This window comes from Pipistrellus hanaki (genome assembly GCF_964339955.1).
Source record: "Pipistrellus hanaki genome assembly, chromosome: 3".
NCBI classification, from domain to species: Eukaryota; Metazoa; Chordata; class Mammalia; order Chiroptera; family Vespertilionidae; genus Pipistrellus; species Pipistrellus hanaki.
Window position 1 is genome coordinate 86,782,844 of NC_140505.1, and position 15,549 is coordinate 86,798,392.

Consider the following 15,549-nt stretch of genomic DNA (forward strand, 5'->3'; position numbering starts at 1 on the left):
GTTTTATAACATATTTCTATATTTCAAATATCATTGAATTATAATTTCAACTATATCGATTTTATAATGTAGCTTTACCTGAAATGTATGCATAATTAATGCTTATAATACTGAAGATTGATTATTCAAAAAGCTGGATTAACCAAAACTATTAAGAATAATAACTTCAAAGGTACTTTTCTTTTTAGATTACTATGCCATGCTATGAAGGACCACATAGTTCGTGTTGCAAATGAAGCTGAGTTTATTTTGAACAGACAGAGAGCTGAGGATGTACATAAACATGCAGAGTTTGAGGTAAGTTTTTTGGAGCAGAATAAATTCTGCTTTTCTGTTATCAGTCAACTATTGCCGATGGTAACCTTACATTAAGAAGTGTGTTTTGAAGAGAAAAATTTCACGGAAGGCTTTTGAGTTCTTTAGTAAATGTCAAATTCAGAGCACTACTTTATTTCACCTCATTTACAACATGAAGAGATCGCTCCAGCTCTGTCAGTAACCACTCAGTAGACCGAAGTTATTCTAATTTATCCTTAAAGGGAAACAAAAATTTTAATGCAATTACTTTTGTAGTTTTTAAGCAAGCTAAGTTTACTAATCATTAGCTACGGGTATAAGAGGTTATATAAAGAAACTGAGTTTTACTAAACATTCAATAATTTATTATTGTGTCTCCATCTTTAGAGTGTTCACAGAACATTTTAGTTCATATTTTATTTTAATAATTGATACTTTATTGACAATTGAAGTATTGCTGTTGTGTGATATATATGTAGATCTATATGTATATGTGAAAATATAATAGTTTAAAAATCCTCATAAGTGAGGATAAATTAACTATCATTTTTATTTTCTTTTTAAAATATATTTTTATTGATTTCAGAGAGGAAAGGAGAGGAAGAGAGCGATAGAAACATCAGTGATGAGAGGAAACCATTGATTGGCTGCCTCCTGCATGTTGGACCGAGCTTGCAACCCAAGCATGTGCCCTTGACTGAAATCAAACCTGGGACCCTTTGGTCTGCAGGCCGATGCTCTATCCACTGAACCAAACTGGCCTGGGTTATCATTTCTATTTTCTATATAAACACTAAAGGAAGTAATATATATTTCATAAAAAATAATTTTTTAATATAAAATATTATTTCTGTTTATAACAAGCCAATAATTATTCACCAATATTTATATTGCCTCAATTCAACAAATATTTTTATTTTAGTGTTTTAAATATAACATTTATTTCAGTTAATGCACTTAACAAAACGAAAATGACTTCAGAAATATTTAGGGGACCTGGTCTTGCCTTATGTTGGGCTATCAGTGGCCTTGAAAATAATAAATAACTTCACCACAGTATTCTTCTGATGCCATATGTGAACAAGTGCTATATGGCTGGAAGTCATAGTCCAACATTTTAGTTTTGATGAGGTTTTTATCTCAGTAAACCAGCTCTCACACTCATGCAAGGTGATATTGTAGGTCTGGTGATCTCTGACCTGTCCAACTGAAAAGCATGAGACAGAGAAATAGTTGTTGGCATTTTACTGCTAATACCAATAACCTCTGTGTCATTTGCCATATGAAAGAGTATACATTTATCATATGGGGTTGCATATAACTTATTTGAAAAACAAATACCAAATATTTTAAACTTTGATTAAATTGCATTAACAATTGCTTGTCAAAGTGAAGGTTTGTATTACCTAAACAATAACTACCATTTGGATATTTATCAGAATATTATGCTGTAATTCTGGGTAACAGTATAGTTATATTCTATTATTGAAGAATACCTTTAGAGCTGAAACCAGTTTGGCTCAGTGGATAGAGTGTCGGCCTGTGGACTGAAGGGTCCCGGGTTTGATTCTGATCAAGGGCATGTACCTTGGTTGTGGGCACATCCCCGGTAGGGGGTGTGCTAGAGGCAGCTGATCGATGATTCTCTCATCCATGTTTCTAACTCTCTATCCCTCTCTCTTCCTCTCTGTAAAAAAATAAATAAAATGTACTTTTAAAAAAAGAAGAATACCTTTAGATATGAAATATGTGAGAATTCTAAACAAAAGAAGAATATTGAATTACTTTTTGACTTCCTTTAGTAAATAAGATTTAGAATGTTAACTGAATTCCATGCAGGATCAGTTTTGACTCACTTATACTGGTACAGGGTAGGGGCAAAAGTAGATTTACAGTTGTGCATGCATAAAACAGAGTTTATTCTTGTGTTATTATTTATTAACTAGAAGCCCAGTGCATGAATTCTTGCAGCAGTGGGATCCCTCATCCTGGCCTGTGGGATCAGGCCGAAACCAGTTCTCTGACATCCCTCAAGGGGTCCTGGATTGTGAGAGGACTGGGCTAAGGGACGCCTCTGGTTCATAATCAAGGATGGGGAGGGACATGGGAGATTGGCCAGCCAGGGAGGGACTGTGGAATGGCTCCAGGGTGTGTCCAGCCCATCTCACTCAGTCCCGATCGGCTAGACCCCATCAGCAAGCTAACCTATTGGCCAGTCTGCCCCCTGGTAGTTAGTGCAAATCATAGTGACTGGTCCACTGGTTGACTATCTGCCCCCTGGTGGTCAGTGCACATCATAGCAAGCGGTTGAGTGGCATTAGCATATCATTAGCATATTATACTTTTATTGGTTGAACAGATGACTGGACACTTAGCGTATTAGGCTTTTATTATGTAGGACTAGAGGCCAGTACATGACATTTGTGCATGGGGAAAGGTGGTCCCCTCAGCCTGGCCTGTGCTTTCTCACAATCTGGGACCCCTTGGGGGATGTTGGGCCTAAACTGGCAGTCAGACATCCCTCTGACAATCCAGGATGCTTCATGCACCAGTGACCATACTTTCTATACAGGCTAAAGCCATCTTGCTGTTGTATGGGGGCTACATTTTTTTTGCCCTAATTATAAAAAGTAGTACATAACATGATCCTTCTGAGACAGTAGTTCCATTTTTCCCATCTATGGGTGGAAAAATTGAATCAGAGAGAAGTTAAGTAATTGGCTTTTGTCACATAGTTATAAGTGTCAGAATCAGGGCTGACCATAAAATGTGCAAGCCAGAGTTTATGCATGTAATTGCTGCATCGTCCTGTTTTTTTTTTTTTTTTTTTTTTTTTTCAGTGTTAGAGTAGCCTTGCCAGGTTTTAATTTTTAAATCTAAGAGACTGTTCCCAATATATAGGATAGGGTCCCAAGGCCTGGCCGGTGATCAGGGCCATCTTTGGGGTGACCAGTGGGTGGGGAAATCAGGGGACCCCCGCTGGTATCTGCCTTGGCTATGGGACTGGCAACACTTGCTGGCCTGCCACGCCCCCCCAATTACCACCCCTGATTGCCACATCAGTCACCTTCTTCTTGGGGGACAGACGCTCAATTTAGGAGCTGCCCCCTGTGTTGAGCATCTGCCCCCCATTGGTCAATAAGCATCATAGCAACTGGTTGTTACGCCAGTCGTTCTGTTGTTTCATCGTTTTGCATATTAGGGTTTTATAATATAGGATTATTATATTATTTTCCATATAAACAACTGCAACCCTACTTTTGTCCCATTCTATATTTCTACTAAGAAAAGCAAGATATTTTACAGAGATATAAGCAAATTAATATTTGTCATGTGAAAACATTTAAAATAGAACTTTATGAAGCCAGATTTTAGTTACTAGCTTTAACACATAGCTACTTAAAATCCTATTAAGCTAAGTGCAGTGCTTTTCAAACTTTTTATTCACTATTGCCCCTAAGAAATCTTTTTAGACAATTTTTATCCTAATTATTTCCCAGTGATATTTTACCTTCAATATGCTGCAATTTATTTCTGTACTGTATATACATCTGTGCTTTATTTATTAAAACAGTAAGTTTTTTTTTCACATTCACCCAACACCAATTTTCACCCTTTTGGGAATGAGAGCAATTTATTGAGGCTGCATGGCAAAAACTGCTAAGAAGTTATGAAGGAGGACATGAAGACTCAATGATTTTTAGATTATCCTACCTAATAAAAGGGTAATATACAAATTAACCATCACTCCACTATACCAACAAGCCATGCCCACCAGCCACACCCACCAGTCACGCCCACCAGCCATGCCCACCAGCCAATCAGAGCGAGTATCCAAATAAACTAAACCAAGATGGCTACCAGAACGGAGGCTTTGGTTTCCCTGCCTGGCGGCCCAGGCCTTCACTCAAGGATACACATTTTCAATTATAGAAGGTAAACAAATCCAAACAGAAATGGCAGCAGCCACAGAGCAAGCAGGAGGCTTGGCTCTGCTCCAGGCTACAAAGTTTCAATTGTAGAAGGTAAATAAATTCCAGACACCAGGGTCCCTGCTTGGGTCGTCAGGGGCCATGGCTGGCCTGCAAACTACCACAGGCCCCTCACCCAGGCCACCCAATGCCACAAGGGAACCCCACCCTGATCCAGGACACCCTTCAGGGCAAACAAGTTAGCCCCCACCTGTGCACTAGGCTCTATCCTATCTAATAAAAGAGTGATATGCAGATTGACCATCACTCCAACACACAAGATGGCTGCCTCCATGTGGACAAAGATCCTGCCCCCATGTGGACACAAGATGGCCCCCACAAGTTGGACAGCAGGGAAGGGCAGTTGGGAGGGACCAGGTCTGCAAGGAAGGGCAATTGGAGGAGATCAACCCTGCAGGGGAGGGCAGTTAGGGGTGACCAGGCTGACAGAGTAGGGAAGTTAGGAGGGCAAACAGGCTGGCAGGGGTACAGTTAGACATCAGTCAGGCTGGCATGGGAGTGGCTAAGGGGTGATCAAACTGGCAGGCAGCTAGGGGCAATCAAGAAGGCAGATAGAGGAGCAGTTGGGAGCCAGTAGCCTTGGATTATGAGAGTGATATCTGACTACCCACTGGGATCGGGCCTAAACAGGACATCCCTCGAGGTGCCCCAGATTGGAGAGGGTGCAGGCTGGGCTGTGGGATACCCCCCCACCCACCCCTGTGCATGAATATAGGACCAGGCCTCTAGTCCTATATAATAAAAGCCTAGTATGCAAATCAATAGAATAGCAGAATGACCAGTGCTATGATATGCACTGGACACCAGGGGGCAGATGCTCAATGCAGGAACTGCCCCCTGCTGGTAAGTGTAGGGGGAGTGCCACTAAGCCAGAAGCCCTGAGCTAGGCTCATGGCTGGCGAGCACAGTGGTGATGGTAGGAGCCTCTCCCATTTCTGTGGCAGTGTTCAGGATGTCCAACGGAAGGCTTAGGCCTACTGAAATTGAGTTTGGGGAGCAGACCTAAGCTGTCATTCAGACATCCCCTAAGGGTTCCTGGACTGTGAGGGGGTGCAGGCTGGGCTGAGGGACCCCCCCTCCCTTTACAACCCCCCTTCCCCTGAGTGCATGAAATTTGTGTACCAGGCCTCTAGTGTATACATAAAATACTGACTTAAACATAATTTTGAGAGTCTTACCATTGTTACTTAATGACTATAAATTGCTTATTAACCCAAATGTTTAATTTGTGTGTGTTTTTTAGTTTAAGCTATATTAGTAAATGCATTGATATATGTGTATTGTGTTTTTTTTTTTAGTTAAAGCTATATTAGTAAATGCATTGATATGTGTGTGTTCACCAGTTATCATTTTTAAATTACAAAAGATTTTATAAAAATCATGGCATTTTAATGAGACTTTTTGAGGAATTTCTGTCTTCCATATAAGCCTCTAATTAAGGGAAAAAGTATGTTTAATGTGAGATGGGTATTTCATGGTTAAGTTTTTCTTAAGTTAACCACTGCAGTTGGTAAGGAAGAAAAATGAAATTTTAATTGTAGTCTCCTTTGAAAAAATGAAATATTAACCTCATTATGAGGCAGATCGTTGTACTAATTGGTGATTCCCTGTTCAAAAAGATGAATTGGAATATGAATGAATTCTTCTTAATTTGTTATAATGACTTGTAATAGTAGTTTATGGCAATAGATAGAGGAAGAGTTATGTTCAAATACATTCCATGACACAGCTTTTTCTATAGTAATGATGAATGTGAACTAGTTATATGCATTTATTTAGATGTACATATTTTTCGTTTCTCGTTATATAACTCATTACATTACATATTTAGTAATGTTAAAATTTGTAGTCAATTCACCCTACATGAAATTTATTAAAAAATCAAACATGATTAAAGAAATGATCATCTTGAACCTTTTAATACACAATGAGAATGATTAGCTATGTTATTAATACCAATGGGCATGAATACAGATAGCTAACATTATCCAAATTATTTTACATATACACATGTATAAACACATACAAAGAACACATTTTTAAAAGTTTGAAAGGGCACTATATGTGTTCCTTAGAATAAAGTTTCAAAAGATTACATTAACTGAGTTTATTAGCATTTAACTTAAAATTAGACACCATTCCTTACTAATGCACAGTTGAAGTTATACATTGTTTACGTTTCTTTACATAGTCACAGTGTGCCCAGTATGCTGCTGATAGGAGAGAGGAAGAAAAGATGTGTGACCATCTCATTAGTGCTGCAAAACATCGAGATCACGTTACAGCAAATCAACTGAAACAGAAGATCCTTAACATTCTCACAAACAAGCATGGTGCTTGGGGAGCAGTTTCTCATAGGTGAGTTATAACAAATTACGAGCAAATAACTCATAGATTAATTATGATAGAAGTAAAAATGACAAAATTTTTAATTATTTAGAGATTATGATTGAAATTATTAAAAATTACCATAATTTTTCATATCTTTAATAATGTCTCTACAGTGGTATAGAAAAAAATCTAAACTTTTAAAAGTAGCTCCAAAAGAAGTTATTTCTTATTTAGAATTATGTGTAATATAATACAAAATTTGTTTAAGCAAGTATTTTAATCTCAAGAATCAAACCTTTGCCCCGCTGGTATGGCTCAATGTTTGAGCGTCCACTCATGAACCAGGATCTCATGGTCAGCTTCCTAGTCAGAGTACATGCCCAGGTTTTGGGCTTGATCCTCAGAAGGGGGCATGCAGGAGGCAATGAGTCCAAGATTTTCTCATCATTGATGTTTCTATCTCTCTCTCTCTCCCTTCCATTCTGAAATCAATAAAAATATATTTTTTAAAAGAATCAAACTTTAAATTCAAACTATAAATTCATAAATTTATATCATTCTTACTTTTTCTTAAATACAAGTAGTAATATAAACATTTACTATGGAGAAGTGATATATTTTTCTAAATTTTTTCTTACATTTTTTTTATTTTCTTGCTTTTAGGAAGGATTATATCTACAATTAGATCATTTATGATTATAGTACAATTAAAACCAAAATTGGTTTTTTATAAATTATGAATTAGGAGCATAACTTTCTTCTTCTTCTGTACAATGAACTTTTCTAGAAAACTAGTAGTGAAGTAGCTTATTTAGATTGTTAATGTTCTTCATTTGCATATCTTCACTTTATTTGATTCCATTAAGTATTTTTATTAAGTCTCTGCCTGGCAGAGTTTAGGGTTTGGTTAATTGTGGACAGGACACTGTCAGGAATAATTCTAGAAGACCCAAGATGGTGACCAACAAGAAGGGAGAGTGTGTTAGAGAGGGAGGGAGCGGTAGAGGAGTGCGTGAACATGAGTGGTGTGTGTGAGTGAGAGCCAAGGACAATTAGATTCTGCAGGCCTTCCAAGGAGCTACCAAACCAGGCAGTCTTAGACGACAAAACCCCACTGCTACCACAGACATTCTGGGGTGGCCAGCGTGAGCTTAGAGACCACACCATCTTGAAGAACAGAACTGCTTGAGACTAGGATCATAATCTCGCCACTGCCCAGTCTGGTCTCAGAAGCAAACTGGGACCCTGAAGCTAGTGGGGTAAATGACCTGCAACCAGGCACCCCGGCCACAGATTTCTGTGAGTCACAGAGCCAATCCCCCTCCCTGCCAGCCCTGTGGCAGTGCTCTCTGCTCAAATAAGCCTCCTGGCCACTCATAGCAGCAGTGGCTCTACCTGAATTTGAGCCTGGGTGCGAAGACATGGGAAATTTGTTTCCCATTGCCAGACCCCATGCTCACAAAGGGAGGCTTCACTGAAATTGAGCTGGAGCTGGGGAGTCTGTTTCCTGCGACCAGACCCCACACTCACACAGGGAGGCTGTGCTGAATTGAGCCTGTGAGTGTGAACTCATAGAGTTTATTTCCCACCACTTGACCCTGGGCCCACACAGGAAGGCTGCACTGAATTTAAGCCTGGGTACACGGACAAGGGGACTTTGTTTCCTGCAGTGCACACCTGTGGGACCAGACCCATGCCCACATAGTACAGCAGAACCACCTGACCTTGATTCCAGGCAAGCGCATATGGAATGCTGTTTTCTGCAGGGCAGGAGCTGACTCCTGCCAACACAGTGCAAGTGAGCAACCTAGTCCCCCAAGCAGACCGGGGACCCTGATTCTCTGCACGAGAGGCAGCACTGAGCACCAGTGACTTGACTCTGTTTCTCATGTGCGCCTAGGATCCCTAATTCCCAGAGCATTCATAATAAGAGACAGTGACTCCAATTCTTGGTACATGCACGCACAGGGACCCTGATTCTTGGCGCAAGGCCACACCAGGCAACAAAAACTATGATACTCGATTCTCGGCATGGGCACAGGGGGTCTCTGACACCTGACATACACTAGGGAACTCTGATTTTTGGCACACGGCAGTGGGGTCTCTGTTTCAGCGCATTACAGGTGGGGTCCCTGATTCTAGATGTACAAACAAGGCCACACTTAACACCTGTGACTCTGATCCTGGTTGAGTTTGGCTCCCACCAACTCACAGCAGCCACATGTCTTGGTATTGGAGCTCTTCAGTGACACTCAGGGGTGAGAAGCTCCCACTGCACACGGCCTAGGCCCCCGCAACTCAACATTTGAACCTTCTGTTGACAGTTAGAATGGGGCGACAATGAAACAATACCCAGAGGAAAGAAAGTGAGGAATCGCCAAGAAAGGAAATAAGAAAAAGAATTCAGAGTAATGGTCCTACAGTTCATACACCAGATAGATGAGAAAAATCAACAACCTATGCAAAAATCAGGAAGAAATCAAAAGTGATATAGCTATAATCAGAAACACCATGGGATGTTTCAACTGTAGACGAATCAGAGGACTGAATTAGTGAGTTAGAAGATAAGGTACAGAAAAAAGTCAAATCTGAACAGCAACTGGAGAAAAAAATTACAAAGCAGGAGGAGAGCCTAAAGGAGGTTTGGGACAATGCAAAAACGAAGTAACATATGAACTATAGGGCTGCCAGAAGGAATACAAGAGCAGCAAGGATTAGAAAATCTATTTGAATAAATAATGACAGAAAACTTCCCTGATATGGGGAAGAAAAAAGTCACACAAGTACAGAAAGTCCCAAGCAAGATGAATCCCAAAAGACCCACACCAAGACAAATCATAATTGCAATGTCAAATGTTAACAACACAGAATCTTAAAGGCTGCAAGAGAGAGACAGGGAGTTACCTACAAAGAATCCCCCATCAGATTATCAAATGATTACTTAACAGAAACACATCAAGCTAGAAGGGAATGGAATGAAGTATACAAAGTGATGCACAGCAAAGGACTGAATCCAAGAATACTCTATCTAGCAGGTCTATCAATCAAAATTGAAGGGGAAATCAGGAGCTTCCCAGACAAAAAAAAAAATAAAAGACTAAAAAAGTTTATCACTACCAAACTCCTGAAAAAAGAAATGCATAATGGAATGATGTAAAAAGAGGAAAAATAGAAATGTAGAAAAAAAATACAGGCATAAAATATAGAAATGGCTACAAACAAGTACCTATCAATAATACCATTAAACGTAAATAAATTAAATGCTCTAATCAAATGACATCAAGTGAATGAATGGATAAGAAAACATGACCCAAATATATGCTGTCTACAGAAGATCCACATCAGAACCAGGGACTCACAGAGACTAAAAGTGAAGGTATGGAAAAATATCTTTCAGGCAAATGGATAAAAAAAATAAAAGCTGGGGTAGCAATACTTACTTCTAACAAAATAGACCTCAAATTGAAGACCATAACAAGAGACAAGGAAGGCCACTTCATAATTCTAAAGAGATCGATACAAGAGGAAATAACTCCAGTTATTCACCCAATGCGGGAAACCCCAAATTTATTTTAAAAAAATTAAAAAAAAAACTTTTAGAAGATATCAGGGGAGAGATCGACAGCAATACAATCATGGCAGGAGACTTAAATACCCCATTAACATCACTGGATAAATACTCTAAAAATTAGCAAAGAAACATCAATCCTAAATGACTCACTAGATCAGATGGACTTAATCGATATCTTTGGAACATTCCATCCCCAAACTACTGAATATACATTCTTCTCAAGTGCACATGGAACATTTTCAAAGATAAACCACATATTGGGACACAAGCAAACTCTCGCCAAATTTAAGAAGGTTGAAATCATATCAAGCATCTTCTCAGATCAAAATGGCATAAAATTATAAATCAACTACAGTGAAAACAATCACAAATATTCAAACACTTGGTGTCTGATAACATACTATTAAAATGAGTGGGTTACCAAAGAGATGAAATAAGAAATAAAACACATTCTGGATCGAACAACCAAGATGGCTGCATAGGTAAACACCTGTACTTGCTGCCCTTCACAACCACATCAAAACTACAACAAAGAGACAGAACAAATATCATCAGAACCATGGGAAAGCTGGCTGAGTGGAAGTTCTACAACTAGAAGAAAAAAGCACATTAAAACTGGTAGGAGGTGCACAGGTGTGGAGGTGCGGAAGTGCGCATGAAATGGGCAGGCAACTGGGTGCGCTTTTGTTGTTTTTCTATCAGGAGGGGGATACAAGCTCCCAATTGCTCTGAACTCCAGTTCTGGGGACCCAGACTCATATGGTGAGAAACTGAACTGTCTGGCATCAGGCCAGAACACAACAGGGGCTTTCTCTCAGAGGTGCTCGCAGTGATCATTGTTCCTGCACTGGGGCCATGGGACACAGACCTGGGAACCTCTCCAGGGCAGGGCTGACTGGCAGCCATTGCTATTTGCTCTGCCCTGGTGATTCCCTGAGACCCCACCCCACCCAATTTACAACCCCACCAATTCCAAAATTACCCAGAAGATGGAACTGCCAGATAAAGATTGAAAAGCAGTTATTAAAACCATATTTCACAAAGTAAAGATAAATATTCTTTTTTTGTATCAAATCATCACATTGTATACTTCAAATGTATGCAATTTCATTTGTGAATTAGTAAAGCTGGGGAGGAGAAAAGCCTCCTAAAAGGATGTGAAGTACCTTTCAGAGTAGAAGCTTTGCAGATAGCAGATGAGAAGTTGCCTGGGGTTAAAAGTTTCATTGATATATATACACTACTATACATAAAATGTCAAAACATTATGCTGTATTACTTAAAATTATCCGGTATAGTATGTCAATACATCAATAAAACTGTAAAAACAAAGCAATCTACATAATCCATGACAACCTAAATTAAAATCATGATAATATAGTAGACCCTTATGCAAAAAAACAAAGATATATACATGTGTATATATTTACATAAATACTTTTTATACATTTCATATATATTTTATATCCCCTTTTAAGTATATATTTTTATAACCATGAACACTCAGATTATATTTTCTAATATGTTGGCAGAAATTTGCATTTATTGAGGGCAGTTATGTAACTAGCAGTAACTCTTTTAATACTTTTTACATCTAATGTGAATAATGAAATGAAAAGCAGTTCTGAACTGGTTTTCTAGGCTCAGTTGGTTAGAGCTTTGTCCAGTACACCATTAAGATGGTTGATTTATTTCCAGTCAGGGCTCATACCCAGTTGTGGGTTCAATCCTTGGTTGGGACACATACAGGATGCAACCAATGGATGTTTTTTTCTCTCTCTCTCTCTCTCTCTCTCTCTCTCTCTCTCTCTCTCTCTCTCTCTCTCTCTCTCTCTCTCTCTCTCATTCTTGGAATCTAGAATTTAGAAATTAGAGAATATTTTAAGTTTTATAAGTCCAACCCTGAATGGACATTGAAACTACTCACCATAGAAAGGAAGATAGAACCTGAGATTTTGAACTTAACAGGGTTGATTGACTGCTAAAACAAAAACTAAACAAATATTTTTCATAGAAAGTTAACAGGATCCAGTGACCCACAGTATAATATTTAAGAAATCGAGGATAAAATCCAAAATTATTTAAAATATAAAGAATCAGGAAAATCTTAATATTTTTCAAGGAGCAACAATTACCAGATACCAATCCCAAGATGACCCAGAATATGGAACTGTTAGATAAAGATTGAAAAGAAATTATTAAAACCATCTTTCACAAACTAAAGGTAAATATTCTTTTTTTTTTTTTTTAATCCTCACCCCAGGGTATTTTTCCACTGATTTTTAGAGAGAGTGGAAGAGAGAGGGAAAGACACAGAGAAATATTGATGTTAGAAAATACATTGATTGGTTGCCTCTTGCATACGCCCTGTCCAGGGCCCAGGCCTGGGAGGAGCCTGCAGCTGAAGTTTGTGCCTTTGCCCTGAATCGAACCCAGGATCCTTTGGTCCTCAGGCTGACACTATTCACTGAGCTAAACCAGCTAGGGAAGGTAAATGTTCTGTAAATGAACGGAATGATGGAAGATCTTAACAGGGAAATAGAAAGTATAAAAAAGAACCAAATGAAAAATACAATATCTGAAGTTTTTTAAGAATCACTAATGAAATCAATAGTAGAATGAAGATGACAGAATATAGAGTGAACAAACTTTTTAGATCAACTAAAACTCTACAACTGAAGAACAAAGGCAAAAGATTGAGGAGTGGGGGAGAATGGATGGAAAAGAGCCTTAGGCACACATGGGACAACATCGAAAGGTCTAAAATTTATGTCACTGAAGCTCCACAAAAAGAGGAAAAGGGGATTGGTATAGAAGATTTATTTAAAGAACAACAACAAAAAAAAAAGCTGAAAATTATCAAGTTAGGTTTAGGTGTCAAGTTAAAAATCAAGAAAATTAGAGATCCAAAACAGGATAACCTCAATAAAAACTACTCCCAGACATACCATAATCAACCTTCTGGAAACCTAAGATAAAGGGAAAAAATATCTTAACAGAAGTCAGAGGAAAAAGCAATGCATTACATATAAGGGAACAGTTCAAATAATTATAACTTTCTTATCAGAAATTATGCTAGCCAGCAAAAAAATTACTAACCCCAAATTCTGGATATAACCAAAATATCCTTTAGAAAATTCCTCAGTAGCAGACATGTTCTCAAATGAAGGAAAATAAGAAATGTCCTCAGTGGCAGACATGTTCTCAAAGAAATGCTGAAGGATTTGTTTAAGGAGAAAGAAGCAGGGGAAAACATTGAGGAACGTGTAAATTGGGAATGAAAGAAGGAAGAATTGTTTTATATTCTTTTGTTTTATTTTCCCAGAAAGATGCAAAGGCAAGTTAATAGTAGTGGAACAATTGAACATTCATATGAAAAATATTTGACCTGTGGTCCATATCTTATGCAAAATTTAATTTAAAATGTATTGTAAAAAATCACACAATGAACACTATAATCAGTCATTTGGGCTACTAAAACAAAAATACCATAGTTTGTGTGGCTTATAAGCAGAAATGTATTTCTCAAGTTTTGGAAGCTGGGAAGTCTGAGATCAAAGCACCAAAAGATTCACTGTCTGGTGAGAGCCCACTTCCTGGTTCATAGAGTGCTGTCTTCTTGCTGTGTCTTTGCAAGGTGAGAGAGTCAGAGGATCTCTCTGGATCTTTTTTTTTTTTTTTTTTTTTTTTATAAGGGCACTGTTCCCAAAACCTGAGCACTCAGTTTCTCAACCTCTTAAGCCTCTATGCCCACCCTCTCTTCTTGGATTGCTCAGCTTTGTTTTAAAAGAAATACCTCTTATGTGAGCTGAGAAAATAAGGGTAGCCCTAAGGTCTCCTAGATTCAAAATCTGCTTTTGTTGGTCTAGTTGGCATAGAGTACAGTGGATATTTTGCTTATTATTTTTTCTATCCACTTAGAATCTCTGGCCCAAACCTCTCTACAACCATCCTAGTACATCTCTTTGATCCAAAGGATCTGTAACCATACAACATATTTTGGGGATTTTTAAATTTTTTATTTTATTTTAGTATTTGAACTTTTGACATTCAACATGAAGTGCTCTAACTAATTGAAGTACTGGTATAACTGCTGTAATAGATAACGTAAATTTAAAATGAGGTAGGATCATTATAAGTTGAGTAGAGGGCAGGAAATTTGTGCATGGAGCGGGGCGGGGTGTCCCTCAGCCTAGCCTGCACCCTTTCCAATTTGGGATCCCTCTCACAATCCAGGACTGCTGGCTCCCAACTGCTCGCCTGCCTTCCTTCTGATTGCCCCCAACTGCTTCTGCCTGCCAGGCTGATCACCATAACCACTCCCCTGCCAGCCTGATTGATGTTTAACTGTTTCCCTACCAGCCTGTTTGCCCCTAACTTCCCTCCTCTACTGACCTGGTCATCCCTAACTGCCCTCCCCTGCGAACTTGATCACCCCCAACTGCCCTCCCTTGCAGGCCTAGTGGCCCCCAACTGCCCTCCCCTGCTGGCCATCTTGTGGTGGCCATCTTGTGTCCACATGGGGGCAGGATCTTTGATCATATGGGGGCAGCCATCTTGTGTGTTGATGTGATGATCAGTCTGCAGGATAGAGGCCTGGTGCATGTGTGGGGGCCATGAAGGGTGTCCCAGATCAGGGTGGGGGTTCCCTTGGGGTGTGGGGCGCTCTGGGCAAGGAGCCTGTGGTGGTTTGCAGGCCAGCCACGTCCCCAGCTACCCAAGAGGAGGCCCTGATATCCACAATTTATCTCCTACAATTGAAACTTTGTAGACTGGAGTAGAGCTAAGCTTTCTGCTAGCTGGAAGTGGCAGGGGATTTATTTATCTTCTATAATTGAAACTTTGTAGCCTTAAGTGGAGGTTTGGGCTAGCCAGGGTGTGTGGAAAGCTTGGCTTCCTCTATAAATTGGGAAACCCAAGCCTCCCTCCTGCTTTCTCTGTGGCTGGGTTAATTTGCATACTCACTCAGATTGGCTAGTGGGTGTGGCTTGTGGGCATGACTTGTGGGTGTAGTAGAGTGATAGTTAATTTGCATATTACTCTTTTATTATATGAGATTATTGAATAGATAGGAGAGAACCAAGAATGTTGCCCAAGTTGCTGCCTTATTCACTGGGTGAAGGGTGATAGCACTCTTAGAAGTGAGAGACACTGAAGGAACTGGTGTAGATGGTAAGATGCTTGTAGAGTTTGCCTTGCTTGTGTCATCTTTCAATGGACAAGTCCACCAGAAAGTTGAAAACAGAACCCCATATAATATTATATCACTATTCATGTATCAATAACCTTCTCAGACATGGCCAAAGCATATTTTTCCAATATTCAGTAAATGTCATTTCCCCTGTTCTCCCAGTAAAA

General features: G+C 39.2%; 1 protein-coding gene across 4 annotated transcripts in view; it reads left to right on the forward strand.

Annotated features, from left to right (window-relative positions):
- NBEA (neurobeachin) overlaps positions 1-15,549 on the forward strand; it is a 796,980-nt gene that overhangs the window by 416,514 nt on the left and 364,917 nt on the right. For all 4 annotated transcript variants that reach the window (XM_084879290.1, XM_084879291.1, XM_084879292.1 and 1 more), the window contains 2 exons: positions 189-297; positions 6,481-6,647. In XM_084879290.1, the coding sequence (XP_084735416.1) occupies positions 189-297; positions 6,481-6,647 (276 nt within the window). The remainder of the gene's footprint in view (positions 1-188; positions 298-6,480; positions 6,648-15,549) is intronic.